This window comes from Pseudochaenichthys georgianus, chromosome 7 (assembly GCF_902827115.2).
Source record: "Pseudochaenichthys georgianus chromosome 7, fPseGeo1.2, whole genome shotgun sequence".
In the NCBI taxonomy this organism is placed as follows: Eukaryota; Metazoa; Chordata; class Actinopteri; order Perciformes; family Channichthyidae; genus Pseudochaenichthys; species Pseudochaenichthys georgianus.
Genome location: NC_047509.1, coordinates 15,629,975 through 15,649,059, shown reverse-complemented (window position 1 = coordinate 15,649,059; position 19,085 = coordinate 15,629,975). Strand labels below are relative to the sequence as shown.

At 40.7% G+C, this 19,085-nt stretch overlaps 1 protein-coding gene across 2 annotated transcripts in view; it reads right to left on the bottom strand.

Annotated features, from left to right (window-relative positions):
• Positions 1-5,602: 5,602 nt before the first annotated feature.
• The window catches only part of slc9a8 (solute carrier family 9 member 8), a 31,092-nt gene continuing 17,609 nt past the window's right edge, over positions 5,603-19,085 (bottom strand). Inside the window, exons 9-16 of one of the 2 annotated variants that reach the window (XM_034087049.1) lie at positions 12,131-12,272; positions 11,939-12,044; positions 11,729-11,845; positions 10,088-10,170; positions 9,879-9,990; positions 8,502-8,722; positions 7,638-7,784; positions 5,603-6,720 (exon numbers count right to left, since the gene is read on the bottom strand). In XM_034087049.1, the coding sequence (XP_033942940.1) occupies positions 6,607-6,720; positions 7,638-7,784; positions 8,502-8,722; positions 9,879-9,990; positions 10,088-10,170; positions 11,729-11,845; positions 11,939-12,044; positions 12,131-12,272 (1,042 nt within the window). In that variant the 3' untranslated portion in view covers positions 5,603-6,606. Of the gene's footprint in view, positions 6,721-7,637; positions 7,785-8,501; positions 9,765-9,878; positions 9,991-10,087; positions 10,171-11,728; positions 11,846-11,938; positions 12,045-12,130; positions 12,273-19,085 lie in introns of those variants that run through there. The other variant, XM_034087050.2, reaches the window with a different exon arrangement.

The following is a 19,085-nucleotide window of genomic DNA, read 5'->3' as shown; positions in this document are numbered from 1 at the left end:
GCAATTCAATTTTCTCCGGGCTACCAAAATCAACAACCGCCAAACTACAACTGGTTCAAAACAAAGCTGCCAGGATATTAACCAGAACCATAATATTTGATCATATCACCCCTGTTCTTATTTCATTGCATTGGCTTCCAATTCACATAAGATCAGACTTCAAGATTTTACTGTAACCTTTAAAATCTTACATGGACAAGCACCTCCCTATCTATCATCATTAATTACCACGCGAATATCTACCTCCCACGATCACATAATGCCAGTCTCCTTTCCATCCCCAGAATTCACAAATCATCCATAGGTGGCAGATACTTTTCATTCCGAGCACCTGTACTTTGGAATCGTCTTTCATTTCAGATCCGCAAAGCTATTTCCGTTGACTCCTTTAAAAGCAAACTCAAAACCCATCTCTTCGCATCTGTCTTCCTTGTCAACTAATTTCCATCACCTAGTTTCCATCTACATTAGCTTCACTTCTGAGTCACATGCGTTTATCACATGGCAATACTTATCTTGTTGTATAATACTTTTTATGCTATGATGTTTTTATTTAGTTTTTGTCTTTGCTTTTGTTTGCTTTGTACAGCCCTTTGAGGCATTTCTTGTGATTTGGGGCTATAATACATTTTTTATTTTATTTTATTTCTATCCTCTTTTCCTCTCTCATTTCGATTTTGCAGATCACGTAAATGGGGCGAAGCCTGCGATCTAGTTCAGGCAGTCAACTCGAGCACTTATGCTGCATTCATACATAACGCCTCTTGCCACTCTACAACCAACCAAACAGTCTCCTTGATATGCCGCTCTATTTAACCTGCCAGATATCTCTCTATGCATTGCTTGCTGCTACTTTGCTGCAGCTACTCTACGTCGCTGCTGCTTGCCTGCCCCACCACCACCCCAGCTTCCACCTGTAGGCTCGGTGGGTTAGTTATTTAATCATCACTCATCGTGCTATGTATATCTGTGGAGTGATGAGACCCGAGCCTCGACGCCAAACTCAAATATATGCTGCTTCTAATAAACACGTGAGTTGTCTGACTGAAATGTATGTTCTGTTTCGCCATTAGTTCTGTGTTTTTGTATATCAATCAATCAATCAATCAATGTTTATTTATATAGCCCAATATCACAAATGTTACATTTGTCTCAGTGGACTTCACACTGTGTACAGAATATCAGTATGACAATACGACACCCTCTGTCCTTAGACCCTCACATCGTACAAGGAAAAACTTCCGAAGAAAACCCACAGTTTAAAGGGAAAAATGGGAGAAACCTCAGGGAGAGCAACAGAGGAGGGATCCCTCTCCCAGGACGGACAGACGTGCAATAGATGCCGTGTGTAAATTGAAAAGATAATACATTTGCAACATAGGTAGTCCAAATGTTTGGAAATGCATGTGTGTATAATAGGAAGATGAATCCATGAGGATATCCATCCAGGACCGATGATCCAGGACCACAGCCACGACTCGCGATCCAGGGCTCGCGATCCAGGACACAGGACCGCAGGATCATCCATGACTCCGGATCCCGGCGTATATAGACACCAAAAAGAAAGAAATTTGGGGAAGCTGAGTTAATCGTATACAATATGTCATGTTCTTACTCTGTTATGCGTACTATGATGGGTTTTACATTTTTAACGACATAATTAACTTAGATTTGTTTTGCAATTTGAATGATTACTGTACCTTAAATATTTCATACATTTTTTATGAAATATTATACTATCACATTTGTATATTTATTTATGACATTCTGTACTGTCAAGTTCTTTACATTTTTAATGGTATAAGATACTATGTCTTAAGAAACATGACCTATTGTACTGTTATACATATACAGTATGTTTTAGCATAACATACTACACTAAGATTTTGTGAAAATAAACATGCTATATTGTAAAATGTTAATTTTACTATTTTATCTTGATATTTTCAGGATTTTTTTACCTGGGTGACCATAGCTCCAATTATCGCCCTCCTCCCTAACCTAGCCAGGGCCGAAGGCTATTCTTATAACCAGGCTAATTGTGGCTGATGTCTGGTCAAATAAAAAATAAATGATGGATGAAAAAAGACTTCAGGCAAGGCCACCTCTTAACAGAAAGCAGACTCCATCATGGCATCACCGATCAAGGTATTGCACTGGCCAGGGGGACTGCAGGACAGAGTGAAGGACTTGAATGGGGGGGGGAGGGTGTTGGACTCTGTTGATGACCAATGCTTAGTTGATGTCCAAAATATAATGTCAAAATAGTAGCCCGGTGTTGTAGAAGGAGAATGATTAATGCTGAATCCTAGAAAACGTTGATTTTTTTGGAACCTTTTCTTTATTTTGTTTTTTACATTTTCCATGACGTTCTGAAATCTGACATTTCATCCTATTAATATTTTTATATTTTCCATCCAGTGCATGTATTGTTTCGATATACTCTACTATGACTTTTTATTTATGTTATAACACAGAGGGCAGAGAGTCTTCAGTCTAATTGAACAATAGCTTTATTACTCATCTCTGATACAAAGCAGTTATTCAGTGAATTCCCTTGTTGCAGTCCACATGCATGATAGTAATTATTGTTAGGAGATATAAATGTTAATTAGGCCGCATTTCCAAATCTCCTCGCGTCCCTACACGAGCCATTATCTTACAGGAAGGAAACCCAGAACCTACAAGTAACCGTTTAACAATAATCCACTTTAATGGTAATATACAATGCAATACAATCAAGTACAATCAATACAGTACAAATTACATACAGTTCTGTGGGATCCCACATTTACCTGATACTCACGTGAGCCAGCCAGCCAGCCAGCCAGCCAGCCAGTCAGAGAAGAAAGAGGCCGAACACAGCGGGGTTTCTGTCTATATCCCTCGCTGACCCAAGGAGGAGTTATCTGCACCTCCCTTCCAGACCAGTGATTGGCTGCCCAAATTATCATCAACACCCCACATCAGGGATGACTGTATGTTAACTCCTGACCTTCCCCCTCTTCCTGTGTCCTCTAAAAACCACATGTTAGCAGGCCCAAAACCAGCCCAGTTTTCTACACAAATCATTTTCAAGCTTCTTCACAGTTTGCATGAATACATACAAATATTTCCTTACATTATGTAGGTGCCATAATGCTACTTAGCTCAAGTTCATTATTTGTATTATTATTATTATTCGTTTACGTCACCTTTATTTGTTTGTTGAGCACTTCCGGTAATTGTCACATGGGTGTGGTTTGGTTATATACATCACCTGTTTGATGTCGAGTGCAGATGACAGAGGGTGAGCTTGTGCTGTCATTTTTTCTGTTGACCGTTTTGTACAATAGTTACTACGTTTGATTTTGTTTATTAAATATCCTGAAAACTATATTGCTTCAATATGGACTTTCTCTTCGCAAACGCGTCACAGTTTATAGCCTAGTTTAGCCTCTCGGCGACTCAAACATAACTGGGGATTGAGCCGCCACAAACTATAAAGCACAACACACACGCACATGTACATCATGTGTATGCTCAGAAGCTCTCAGAGTGCCAATGCCAGATATTAATTCAACACCTGTGTAAACCAGGATGGTAATTCAATTCGCTAATTTATTCAATCCATATTTAATTAGTTATTTGACAAGGGACCTGTCTGGATTAATTAACTGTGTGCTTCCTAAGCTACCATCTAAGATCTAAAAGAATATTGTAAATTGCGAAACAAGAAATTATACATTGAGTTATGATACATCCTTATTTAAAAGATTGGGCTCCGGTGAAGAATAGTGGATAGATCATGGAACCAGATTTTAGGCCGTGAGTTCCAATAGACATAATGACATATCAATACATTTCTATTGTCTATAGGTACAATGGAAACGACAGCTAGCTGCTTGCCAGTTAAACAGATTTATTGTTTACCCCCAACACAGTATGCCAAAAAGTTTCCAGAAAGATGATAAACAATTGATTGTTTAAGTATTAGTTTCCAATTCATTAGTATTACTAGCTGTCAAGTCTTGTTAGAAACTCCAGAGAGGGAAACTGGACTTTAGGAAACATTTTCAAAGTAGGTCCAGGTGCCAAATGGTATAAATGTAATGAGAATAGAGTGGCTTTGCTTACAGCTAAGAGTGAATAAAGGCTGAAATGTACTTGCTCAGAGGCTGCATCATTTCATTAGGTTGGGCCCTTGTATTATTTAGTATACTCTTGTATATGCATTTAAACCAGTGGGATCATATATAATACACAGTCGAGTAGGTATTAGGTATAACCGGGGTATAAAAAAGGAGATACTTAAGAACCGCCATCACCTACTGTGTTGTATTATTCATCTTTCATGGAACAATGCTTTGGATTTAGACCCCCTCTGCTGGCTGCACATACTTATTACAAACACACTATTTACCAGACAAATTCATATAAGTTAAGAGAATGACATAAATGGCATCAATTTACAGTATAATATATAATATATACATAAGTACTGCCTTTTTTGTCAGCTGTATTCTACTTTCTTTTTGGTAGGTGTCGACTCAGTTTAGGCTGGACAGTGTTAGCAATATGACACCTTCTCTATTATCACTTGAGAACAACGTTTTTGAAATAGCAAACCCACTAACTGAATGATGCTATTTATCTGATCAAATCAATGTTAGCAAATTATTGCATTGCAGTCCCACCTTGCAGAGTTACCCTGAGTTTCCTTATAAATTCCTCACTGTCACCTCCTTATCAATATGCACACTGAGATCCCACAAGAAGTTTCAAGGGTATGTCAACCTTTGTTCCTTAGGGTTGGACAAGTGAGCTTTACAGGATATTGTCTGCAGCATGACCACACATTAACCTTCTGAATTGAATTACTCTATGGACTAGTCTGGCTTTCTGTCTTAGTCATTATAATCTTCCAATTTACAATGGTTTGAACTATTAACACATGGGGCTTATGAGTTAGAACCCCAGTGGCGTAATGACAGTGATACGCACATTGAAATATGGATTTATTTTTCTAATGATCTGCTAGAGTCATGAGAATTAAACCAACATGAGCTGTTAGGTTCACATTAACACAGAATTGAGCTTTATTTGGGCAACTGTGGTTGCAAGGGAGTGCGGTCGTTTTCAAACAGAAGGTTGTGGGTTCAATCCTATGGTTCAATCCCCGGCAGTGCAGTCAACATGTCGATGTATCTTTGGGCAAGATACTTAACCCTGAGTTGCTCCCGAATGAGGTGTGAATGGGTGATTTACTCGTAGTGTTTAAAGCGCTTTAAGGGGTTGAAAACACCTGATACAGCACTATATAAGAACACTCCATTTATTTATCTGATTGTATGAGGTAATTTATAATTTTCCATTTAATCTTTTAACAACATCCAATTTTTGTTTGGCAGACTTTGGCACTAGACTTCAGTAATTTGCAGTTCCCCTTTCTTATTCAGTATACTTTTCAAAATTAGCTACGGTTCATAAATCAAATGTATAATAATATAGCCTCTATTAGTTTAAAGTAATCTTAAAAAGTCAAAGTGAATTCAAAAGACTTGTATCTCAGATGGATGGAACTGGTATAATACATTTTCTTAAAAAGACAATTGATACAACATTTAGGATGTCAATATTGTTTTATTTAATATGTGTTCCTATTTTTCTGCAGTGCTCATAGAGCTAGTAAAAAAGCTTTTGTCCCACAAACAACACATACATATTTGATAAATAAATAGATTCACAAGTTATTGATCCCAGTTACCCACACATTCATTGCTTCCTATGTTCATTAGGAATATATAGTGAACAATCACAAAAGCAACATTTCCTTACATACACATTTTGTGGAAAGAGCCTCGCCAGAGACTGAAAAAGAAACAGAAAACTTGATCTGGTGAAGGCAAATCGTATCCATGATTGCAAATGAAAGCAATATCCTAGAGCATAATTATTATCCTGTAAGCGAGATGTTTGGAAAATGATTATTTTCATTAGTTTTAACTCTCTCCAGTATTTATCTTCATTTGCTGTGTTTCTGGAGGCTGTAGTGGACGCTCAGCTTCACTGCTGGTATATATTTGTTTTATCTTCATTATATATGTACAGTATGGGTTCAGTCAGATTCATTAATGCATACACATGTAGAAACCTGAAGAGAATTAAATGTAGTTCAACAGGAAGCCACTTAAAGCTGCAACCTGTGGCCTATTTCAAATCATACTTTTAAAATAACGCCTGTAGCAACAGTATGATGCATCCTTCCCCTGACACAGACTTAAACTAAAATTAAGCTTATGTTACAAAGATCAGAGACAATACAAAAGTGAAGAACCAACCAAAGCGAAAAGGTGCTCTTGTATTGCTTAACATACCCATATGACCTTCAGACCTTCATGTTGTAAAGAAGCATCAGGGAAAGAGATCAACCAAACTTCCTGTGTTTCTTTAGCAAGTAACAATATGGCATTTATAGGAGAAATATAATTTCACAGGTAAGTCTTTTTTTGGTTCCAGTGTTACAATTTAGGATTCCAGTTTTACAGGAACCCCACTGGAATTTGACACATTTCAGAACCACTGTGCACTAAAGATGCACATTCACACGGAAAATGTTTGTTACGTTCACAGAAGTTCAGCTTCATCATCATCATTCTCAGAGCCTGAGGGTCCCTGGCGAACTTCTTCGTACCACTTGTTGGTCAGCGTCTTCATCTGGATCCGGCCATGTAACAGGTCCTATGAGACACACAGTACACATACTGTAGAGCCCTTCAGCACAAGATAACTTGGTGAAGCTCTAAAATGTCTGTTTTTCTTCATATTTTGACAGGTATGATTCAGCATTAAATACATTTGAGGTATGGACAATTCAAAATATCTCTTCTTGCAAAATGGCATAATTTTGCACTTTTGAAAAATGTAAAACTGAATCTTAAATTACAATTTCTGTAACACAAGGTAACAATATTAAACTAATTACCAATGGTATCCAGTATGTACCCTTCAGCAGAGGTTTGATAATCACCATTTTACAAGTGACTTTTAGACTATAGAAAATGAACTGAGGTGAAGTATATAACTTGGCCTACAGAAAATTACACGAAACTTTTGTCACCACAATGATGCACAATGCTTTTATAGTGAAAGAGATATAGTAAATGAAATGTGTTTGACCCCACGTTTCAGGAGGGAACCGCTGTAGTCTGTGCGATATGGTCAGAAAATCTGTTTTTTTACATTACAGGAAGGCCTCATCAACAGAAATTGTCACTCAGGATTTTACACCTGCTTTTCCCAGACATTATATTTCAGATGGAGACAGTGACCAGTCAGAAGGTATACATAAGTGCAGGGTGCAAAACATATACTTGCAGTTATGTAATCGTTGACTGCCTTAACAAGGGCCACAAATAGTTAACTAACCCTGTATGGCTTAAAACATTTGAAGTGAACTGAATCACCACCTGTCATAGTCTAAAAAGCCCAAAGACAACAATGAGCTTCATCAAATTGGCAGTTATGTGATTGATATATTGTGAAGCTTTTCTGTTTATGGGATGTCAAACAAAAGGACTGAAAGAAAACCAGTATGGGAAAAACTAATGTATGTTTGGGAAAGGGACTTAGAGGATATCTTTCTCTCTCTCACTTACCTCTTGAGTGAGCCTGCGAGTGAAGAAGGGGTTAAGGTATTTAGCATCTAGCCACATAAAGCCCTTCAGATCTTGCCTCTGGTAGATATGCGCCTCGTACTCCTCCTCTGTCAGTTCAGAAAGGTGCTCGGATTCAATGGTATTACCCTGGAGAGAAATAAGGGAGAGAGGGAAAGTCAGATAAGTAGAAAAAGAGAGGGAAGTGAGAGGAGAGTGGCCAACAAATGAGGTAGGGTTAAAATAGATGGAGGAGAGGAAGTCCACTGCAGGGGAAAGTCAAAAGGACAGAGAAGTGGGGAGGGTGATGGAGTTGAGATCACACACTGAAGGACAAGAGATGAGGGGGGAAGAGCCGAGGGAGCAAAGAGAGCGAGGGATAGAGAGCCGAAAGGAAAATCAGAGGGCTGATAGATGTAGTTCCTGGTAGCCCGGGAATAACACTTAGCTTTGGAGGACATCAAATACTGTACATTCTGTAGACACAGGTCACGCAAACACACCACCATATGCCACCAATTACCTCCAATACAATATGCACTTTAGAAGAGACCTTATGTCAAGAGTTAGAGCCTATAGAGCCAAATATAATACACACAATTGTACGGTTCTTCTGGGAAATTGTAATGAGAGCTGTTCGAGCTTAATGATGCTTGTCTGAGTTGTGCTGCGACTAAGTGTAAAACTGTGAGATAAGAGTGGTTTGCTGATTCAGTGTCCTTCTTACAAACCACAATCAACCCTCTGATGTTTTCCCCTTTGAAGAGAACATAAGGGACGGGTTGTGGAAGAGGGAATGGCCGAACTGGTATCAAAGCAGGCAACAAACAGACTGTTATAGTGAAACATATGTCTTTCAGCTTTTACCATTTTCTTCGTCTTGCTGAGATTGATGTCTTTCTTGTTTTTACGCCGCGACTTGCTTTCCTCGATGTCCATGATGCGAATGAGTGGCATTGTCCCTCCCCCCATGAGGAGGATGGTGAAGAGAACAATGATGATGGTGGTGGTGCCAATAAGCTGCCTTTTCTCAATTGGCTCCAGGCCCAAATGGAGACTCAAGGCGTAAGGGATGGCACCTCGCAAACCTGCCAGACCAGGAAAGAGACGAAAGAACGGGACTATGAGAAGACATACTTGACTGTAAATAATTGTGTAAATATATCTGGACAATAGTATGATGGACATGTTTTAATCATCTATTTATTTTATAGAAAATGTTAAAAGCTTTATTGATTGACTGATTCTTACCTCTAATGATTGATTGATTCATTTGTCCATATAATCAGGGGTGCCCATAACTGGTACGCAGGTACACATGTGCGGCAAAAAGTGTATTGCGTAACGTCACTTGTGTCACTACGCGCCTTTGCGTACCTCAAAACAAAACACATATTTCGTCTACACGTGTTTCTTGTCAACACTCAATGGAGTAAACTACGAGACATGTCAAAAAACCCAAATACATTAAGCAGCTACGTTGCCGTTTCGCTCCCTGCAAAAACTCTTCGGACATTCTGTGACTGACTGAACTGGGTGCTGGCCGAGCCGCGCAGGACATAACCGACGGACCTGTGAAGCTTAACAGGAGGCAGAGGCTCCGGGCAACAGAGTTGATCGCCGTGTGCACAGACAGGGTTAACGTCGGTATGAACAACAGAATTGTGCCAAAACTCCGCCAACTGGCTGCAGTGGGAGACTCCCCTGAGCACAGTCTGTGCCCCGCGCACACACTGGAGAACTGCGCAAAATCAGCTGATCACAACGTTCACGCTCTGTGGTCAAACTGCTGCAGTTTTATTTACCATCCAAACATTTTTCCCTGAAGGCCACATACAGAAAAACATTAGAAGGGCTGGGAGAGAGGATGTATATCAATCTTGTTATGCAAATACGTTATTGGGATTTTTTACTAAGATTAGTTGGAAACATTTTTCAATTTTAATTGAGTGAATTTATTTGAAAATCTGGCATATTAATACTTGAATACTGTGCAATATATATGTACATATTTAAGAATATAAATCAAGCACAAGTTTCATGTTTGCGTAAAATACTTTAGATATTTTGTGGGCCAATTAAAAATGGACCACAGGCTGCAGTTGGCCCCCGGCCGTAGTTTGGAGACCCCTGCTCGAGAGACATGCACAATATATTAGGGCAGTGATCAAAGCTTAGACAAAACTAACAAAGAGCTGAATGTTGGTTGTTTTTGTGACATGTTAGACAAAAGGCTCATCTCACCACTAAACCACATGATGAACATCATTTTGGGAGTGATCTTGTGATCTCTGAAGAAGTTGAGCAGGAATGACAGGGGGAAGATGTTTATTGCTCGGCCTAGAAGAACCAGGACCTAGAGAGAGAACAAGAGCTGTCACTGACATTCATGGGGATCATCACCAGGAACAAAACAACATTCAAATAATGTTTCAAAACGAAAGGGCACTTACTATGCACCAGACGACGAAGGATATTTCAAAGTTATGAGGGAAGCTGAAGATGGAGAGACCGAGGAAGGCAAACACACACGTTTCTGGAAAGAGAAAGCATGTAACATAGTGGTGAGTTTTTATTGTAAAATGAAAACAAAGCTTATCCGGCTTATCCGGTCTACATGTGTTTTGTAGACTTGGAGAAGGCGTATGACCGGGTTCCCAGGGAGTTACTGTGGGAGGTACTGCGGGAGTATGGGGTGAGGGGGTCTCTACTCAGGGCCATCCAATCTCTGTACTCCCAAAGCGAGAGCTGTGTCCGGGTCCTCGGCAGTAAGTCGGACCCATTTCCGGTGAGGGTTGGCCTCCGCCAGGGCTGCGCTTTGTCACCAATCATGTTTGTAATATACATGGATCGGATTTCGAGGCGTAAGTCGGGGGGGGGGGGGTCTGCAGTTCGGTGGACTAAGGATTGCACCACTGCTTTTTGCAGATGATGTGGTTCTGATGGCTTCATCGGTCTGCGACCTTCAGCACTCACTGGATCGGTTCGCAACCGAGTGTGAAGCGGCTGGGATGAGGATCAGCACCTCCAAATCTGAGGCCATGGTTCTCAGCAGGAAACCGATGGACTGTCCACTCCAAGTAGGGAATGAGTCCTTACCCCAAGTGAAGGAGTTCAAGTATCTCGGGGTCTTGTTCTCGAGTGAGGGAACAATGGAGCGTGAGATGGGCCAGAGAATCGGAGCAGCGGGAGCGGTACTGCAGTCGCTTTACCGCACCGTTGTGACGAAAAGGGAGCTGAGCCAGAAGGCAAAGCTCTCTGTCTACCGGGCCATTTTCGTTCCTACCCTCACCTATGGTCATGAAGGATGGGTCATGACCGAAAGAACGAGATCGCGGATACAAGCGGCCGAGATGGGTTTCCTCCGCCGGGTGGCTGGTGTCTCCCTTAGAGATAAGGTGAGAAGTTCGGTCATCAGGGAGGGACTCGGAGTTGAGCCGCTCCTCCTTCGCGTCGAAAGAAGCCAGTTGAGGTGGTTCGGGCACCTAGTTAGGATGCCACCTGGGCGCCTCCCTAGGGAGGTGTTCCAGGCACGTCCAGCTGGGAAGAGACCAAGGGGTAGACCTAGGACCAGGTGGAGGGATTATATCTCTTCGCTGGCCTGGGAGCGCCTTGGGATCCCCCAGTCAGAGCTGGTTGATGTCGCCAGGGAAAAGAAAGTTTGGGGCTCTCTGCTGGAACTGCTACCCCCGCGACCCGACCACGGATAAGCGGGAGAAGATGGATGGATGGATGGATGAAAACAAAGGGGAAGGTGGGGAAAAGGGTTTATTCCCATTCGGCCCCTTCCCATTCTGCCCCTTTCCCATTCTGCCCCCCGTGCCATGCAGCCCCAACAACAGCCTCTGATTCGTCAACAGACTTCATGCAATGCTTCATGGGATGCATCATTAGATCTATAAACTCTAACCATAACCCTAACCCAAAGACCCACGACCAAGCAAAACAAGTATAATTTCTTATGTGGCCTAATGTAAAAAAGTGGCAAAGTGGGAAAGGGGCGAAGTGGGAAGGGGCGATATGGGAATAATTTAGGGGCGAATTGGGAAGGGGCGAAATGGGAAGACACCGGGGAAAAGACTAAATTCACTGACCACACATGAAGGCCATTGTGCGCAGTGTCTGCTGCATGAGGATCTGGGTGACCGGAGACAAGTTGTGATGGGTGTAGTGAGACATCACGATTCCCGCAAACAGGATGGACATTATTCCTGGAGGTGGAGAGAAAGAAAGACATTTAAAATAGTTGTATAAAGTCAAATATAAGAATATCTAGCATGCATGAAGGAATATGATACACCCACCAGACAATTTGATGCCTTCTGCCAGTCCATAGGGAAGGTACGCAAAGATTATCATCATACCAAACTCCAGTGAAGGAGTCTTCCTCAAATCGAAGTGTTTTAGAAACTAATCAGTAAGTTAAGGAATTTAAACAACATGAAAACAGACAGAGTTTAACACATAACATAAATATACTAAAGGAGTCAGGATACAATAGCCGAGATGAGTCCAGTGAGGGTTCCCAGAGCAGCAGAACCAAAAAACATTTTGAGGAAATAACCCAACGCTTGTAAGAAAGTCTCCCAACCTGTTACTGTGGAGTTGTCTGAGCCGGAAAAAAATCCCTCCGCCGTGCTGAAGGACAAAAGAGAGGAAAACAAATCAAGCCACAATATCAGTTACAAATCCTGAGTTGTGATTCCTCTATCTGACCCTAGAGGGCAGAACAACTCCACAATTGAATACTACAAACTCACAACTCTGAGAGATTGTGCGTGCACGATCAGAGTTTCTGCAGAATGTGTAATCCTTTATCAAAATTCTGTTTGGTAAACAGAGGTCAGCTGTATTGTATCAGCTCAGTGAATCAACAGGAAGAGTGACAGGAAGGAACTTATTGTGACATTTGGCGATATAAAATGCCATCTGAGCCACAGTAATTTGTTTTTAGAACGTTAAACATACATTTTCAAGGGTAAGGTGACTTTAAGCAACATGTAGACACATTAATGCCCAACAATAACTTAACATCTTAATATGTTTCTTAGCAGTTAAAGCTGTCTTTCAAGTTTATTCTTTGCACTCTAACGTAATTGGGTGGAAATGATTTATCAGCATGTTTTCATCCTAAAAGAAAAACATAATGGATGTGTTGAAGTTATTCTGCAGTAGGAATGCAGACAATCAATTTAATTATACAGTACAATCATTTTCTATATATATATAATTTATACAGACAAACAAACAGGCAACACGATAATCTGATTTTAATGCTTATTAACAAGCTCTCAAACAAAGGCATTAGCTGCGTGGCTCCTATAAACGACTAGGGCAAACTGTTAAGTAGCTTTTAATAAAACCAGCCTGTGAGGTGCTAACAACAAGCAAACTGCCAGGGCTGTGCGGCCTTTCCATTATTCATGTAGTCATTTACACCATGCGGGAATACAGAAACTTGAGATCACTTTGCACATTTAGCCGATTGTGAGTAGGGTAGATAAGGCGAGTGAGGTATAGTGAGTACAGAGTGAGCAGATAGGATCGCAGTGATGTAGACAAACAAGAGAGTGCTGCCAACTGTCTGTTACTGTCAAACTTGTCTGACAAGATTTAGGCCCCGGCCACACGAGGACGATAACGGTCGTTTCCGTTACCGTTCTGTGTCATATAGACCATTAGGCCACACTAGGACGACAGAATATGGCACTAAACGACTACGGTAACGGGTCCCAAGGTGGATAGACCGGCATACGCAACGCTCTGGGGGGTCCAACGGATCCGTGTGGCCTATACGATCATTTTCTGATAATGATGAGGCAATAGCCCCGCCTCTCCCAACCTCTGCTCCCCCCGCGTCAAAGTAAACTGCACACTGAATTCAGATTATTTATCTTTCCCTTGATATGGACCTAAACGCGAGTGAAGCCTAATCTGACAGGACGGAGACACGCAGCTCTGCTCACCTGCAGCTCCTCCCGCTCTGATGCAGCAGTGAACGGAGCAAAACACACACTTCAAGTCAGATCATTCATCACCCTTAGCTATTTTAATTACCTCTCAAACTACCTAAACTAGTTATAAATATGTTTATTTTTACTGTCGGCCGGGTCACTCATTACTGGATCAGCTGCTGCATGAGACAGACACTGACGCTGTCAGAAGAGAGGGAGGAAAAAGAGAGGCTCCGTGTATTTTATTATAATATTATATAGAGTCGTTATTCATTTGTTTTAAAGCTCAATAAATAACAAAGAAGACCTTTGACCGGCACTTTTATAATTTTGTCCGGAAGATTTAAACTTTAATACACGTTGACTGGCGAAAAACTCTGCCCGGTTCTCTCGCCCCCCACCGCGGAGAATAAACAGAAGGGCAACCATGATAACCATGCTTCTTCACTGCTTTTGTGGAGGAAGTTACAGCGCCACGTACAGGCTCGGCATATGTACTGGAGCTTCTCCAGCGGTTGGAGCTAAACGGAGCGGTCTCGTGTGGACAGAAACTTTGCGTGTGGACGGAAGCCTTTTTTGCGATTGCATTTGCGTATGCGTTTTACCGTTATTGTCCTCGTGTGGCCGGGGCCTTAGAGGGTTGTCGATTGCGACCCCTATTTTGTTGACACGAACAATCTTTCTAAACAATTCTGAGAGAGTAGGTCACTAAATTGCCTCCTATAATGACTGAAAGTAAATGTCCCTTTGCTGCCCGTATGTTTAGTGTTAACTAAACATACGGGCAGCAAAGGGACTCGTGTCAGCAGCGGGACCTTAGCATATATAATAGGATATATACAATATATACAAATGCACTATATTGGACACAGACTATAAAGGGCACAAAGTTTCATTCACTAATGAAAGTCAAACGCATGTTTCCACTGTTTTATTGTGTGCCTGTCGCGATAAGCAATTAATTGACTTATCGTACGATAAATAAAAATGAACTCGATAAATTGCCATTTACATGAGGATGTGACTAGCAGTTTGAAAGGATGTACTTGAATTATTATTATATATTATCATTATGTCAGTGGTCTAAAATGGTCATACAACGGTGCCGACAATATTATCGTTTATCGCAAGAATTTCCGGGAAAAACAAAATTAATTATCATGAGAGGCCTATACATGCAACACACACACAAACAAATCTACAGACTTACTCCAAACTGCCAAATATAATAATTAACACACTCTCACTATTATACTCTTTGACTCTATTTTGGCCTAGTAGAACAATAAGCAGCAGACTTTTACTTGTTATCATTTCTACTGGATCTTAGATCTGCGCATGCGCAGTACGGGTCCGGGATTGACCAACCGGCTCCCACTGCTCTGCTGTCTGTTAACGTTGTTAAGAGTGGTGGGGGCGGGCGGGAGTGGATCGACAGCTTGAGCAGCTGTCAACTCAAAAACGATCGCCGGTTCATCTTGTTTTTGGTGTGAGAATAGTTTGGGCAGCGTGAGAGCGTGAGATTGAGAGTGAAAGCGTGTGTCACACGCCAGATGCGTGAGAGTTGAGATGGGTCTGGCTGCAGACCGCAGCAAGGAGGCGTTTCCTATAGGGGCGTTTCCTATAGGGGCGTTTCCTAACTTTTTTTATCCAATAGCAACTTAAGGGATTCCAGCTGCTTTTATAAATCCTCGCAGAAGAAGTCATTGTTCTAGTGATGGGAATTCCGGCTCTTCTTGCTGAGCCGGATCATTTGGCTCACCAAGAAGAGCTGGCTCTTTCGGCTCCCAAAGGGCTCTTCAGTTTACCACATATTATACCTTTTAATTAAATCAAATGTAGCCCTGTTTTGACTAATGATTTATATGTGTACACATATATCACTTAAATTATTCAAGACATCCTTTGTACTAAAGTATTCAAAAGTACAAATTACATGTTTAATATAAATTATTTGCTGTGGCCAATTGTTTTCATTGCATTTACAGACCTGTGTAACTCTCTGATACCACCCAATGAATGCATTGACTTGCTTGTAGAACCACGCTACACAAAACAAATGGCAACACCTATAAAAACTATTTAAAAAAAGGGGCTACTGTATCAACCTATATAAAGTATATAAATATAGTTTTTCTCCCTGCAGGAGAGGGGAGCGTGCTTTGAGATCAACTGCTAAGCTGAAGAGGGGGACAAAAAGAGATCTCCGTCCTCCGTGTTTTATTCTTATAGAAGTAAGAAGAGAAGTAATGGGTCAGAAACCCTCCTTTTTACGCAGCGGTCCAGACATAGACATCATAGCTACGGCGACACATATTCAGTTGCCAGTTACTTTTGGCATTAGAGCAGGGATATCTTTCAAGGTTTGACATAATGAATTATGCTATTTTTAAAGCAAGCAACGATGTTTTCAAATCTGTAATCAAAAAGCTCCTCAAAAACACTATAGAAGCAGTTCCTGCCGTTGTTACGTTAGTTCAAACAGTAACAACGGACTACTTTTCTTAGCGGATGCATGTCAATTTAAATCAATACATAAAACTATTTTTTAAATCAATAACATCTTTTTCTAAATCCATAAAAGCATTTCAATTATTATTGGGAGTCATGTCGTTACTTTGTTGAGAATGTGGCCATGTGTAATAAGCGGGATAATGTCCACATTGCACATTGCATAATGTGCCTTCATGCCGATCTAGATCCCTCCGCAAAAACAAAACAAAAAACGGCTCGTTCGCGGGCGAGAGCCGGCTCCCGTCGTTCACTATAGGAAACACCCCTATAGGAAACGCCCTCCTTGCTGCGGTCTGCAGCCAGACTCTATTGTGAGAGTTGGCAACCCTGCCTTTTTACCCCCTTTTCCGTCCCTGCTAGAGAGCAAGGACTTTCGTGGGAGAAAAAGGTTCCTATTTCTGATTGGCTGGGCGGATTCCAAACCACGCCCCGTAAAACTCCCAAAAAGTTTTGTGAAGCCGCCATTTTATTATCCTTGCATTAGCATTATTAGCATTAGCCCAGCTCACAAACGCAGAGAGAATAACTTATGGCAAACTTCAGGGAACTTATTCCGGTGTGAACGTGATCTGTACTTAGTTCATGAGAACTAAAGAGTTCTCATGAACAAAGTTCTGATTAACCTTTGTGGGAAAAGTACTGCGGTGTGAAAGTGCCTAATGTTGAGTAAAGCTGGTCCAGAGCCACTATTTCAAGCATACTACGTCATCGATTGACTTCTGTCAAATTAAGCCATGACAGAAGTCATTTTACTATGCTTAGGAATACAGTTTTAAAGAAATTAAGGAAAGCTAAGGCAGATTTCTTTTTAAACTATAATAGACAAGGCAGGAGGTTCGAAACTGATCTGGGACCAGTTAAAAACATTAACTGGTAATCAACATAGGGAAAGAAAACAGTTTGAACTTAAAGTAAATGGGAAGCTTATAAACACTCCAGGCGATGTAGCTGAAGTTTTAAATCAGTATTTTATTGATTCTGTTGCTAACATTGCACAGTGTTTTTCTCCTGACTGCACAAGTAATTGTCAAATTGATACAATGGAGCCAGCTTTCAGCTTAAGAAACACAACTGAAGCAGAAGTTAAAAGAGTAATTAAATCCCTTAAACCATCTAAAGCAAGGGATATATTTGGTATGGATGCAGTTATGCTCAAAGACCTCAGTACAACTCTTTCTCATCCTATTGCCAATATCATCAACCTCTCTTTCTGAATGTTTCCAAATGTTTGGAAGTCGGCTGTAGTTATTCCAATCATTAAAGGTGGAGACCCAATGTCTACCAATAACTACAGGCCAATTAGTACCCTTCCTAGAGTATCAAAAGTTGTTGAAAAACTTGTAGCTGAACAAATTATTAACCATCTGAATAACAGTGTTTTTTCTCTGCATCCAATGCAATTTGGCTTTAGGGCCAAATATTCTACAGAAACAGCCAACTGTTTTTTCACAGAACAAATAAAATCCAAAATGGATAAAGGTGGTGTTGTAGGAGCAGTGTTTCTCGACTTAAAGAAGGCCTTTGACACTGTTAATCACAAAAAACTCATATCTAAGCTATCCAGCATTAACTTCTCCACACAAACACTTAAATGGATAGAATCATATTCGTTCAACCGTTCTCAGTATGTCAGAGTACAGAATAATCAATCATCTAAACTCCAGGTGTCCCACAAGGGTCAATTCTGGGTCCATTGTTATTTGCATTGTATATAAATGACTTGCCATCGATATGTCCTGACACAAACATCAAAATGTGTGCTGATGATACTGTAATTTATGTTCACGGAGGCAGACACAAGTGGCTAATGAACTGACGAACAAGATGGTTCATGTAACAGCTTGGTTGGAGCAATGCTGTCTGCAACTAAATGTCAGTAAAACTGTATGTATGTTCTTCAACAAAACCAAGTCCTCCTGCGTTGAGCCAGATGTGTTTGTGTCCGGGGAGAGGCTACAGGTGGTCTCACAGTACAAATACCTGGGGGTCTTAATTGATTCAAGACTCAATTTTAAGGCTCAGGTGAAAAAGGTCTGCAACAGGGTCAAATTCAGTCTGTCAAATTTGAGGTTTACCAGAGACTGCATGTCAACAGATGCGGGCGGCTCTGATGTACATGCACTCTATGGTTCTATCTCACATCACCTACTGCTTAAGAACCTGGTCACATGCCTGTACAACCACTCTTAAACCCCTGGAATCATTATACAAACACTTAAAACAGTAGATAAGAAATCAGTTTATTCTCATCATTGCCCAATACTCAAAAAATATAACTTGTTTAGCTGGGAAAATGTAATGAGATATGCAAATGCTTGCCTCATGTACAAAATAATACAGGGCCTTACCTCACCTCCGCTAAGACATTTTATCACCATACGCACACCTGTAACTAGGTCAACAAGAGCTGCAACAAGAGGAGACTGCGCTGTTCCATTAAGGAAGAGTTCATTCAGACAATCTTCATTTTCTTTTAAAGCTGCACAACAGTGGAACTCAATCCCAGTAAAGATTAGAACAAAACACCTGCAGTTCATTCAAATCTAACTTAAAAACATGGTTAGTGGAAAATCAGCTCTGTCAACACTGACACAATCTGCACTTTACAACGCTCTGTTTGTACATGTGCCTTGACCTGTCGCTATCTGTCTGCTTTGTGAATATGTAATTTAGTTTTGTTTTTATATATGCTTTTATCATAATATAAGCATCTATGTTGAATGTTGTTTTACTGATTGTATTTACCTGTCATTTGAAGTGAATTTTTTTTAAAGTTGTTTTGCAACATCGCCACCTAGCGAATTGGATGACTGCAAAAGTACAACCAGCGAGTATTGAGTCTCATACACAGCGAGTCTCTTTAGATATTGTAATGCTTGTTATTAACGATCTAAAAATGCATGAAATTGTGTTTTTATTACAGAAATTAAATTATTATTAAAAACAATTTGTTGTTAATATGTTTGTTTTTGTTTTTTTAATA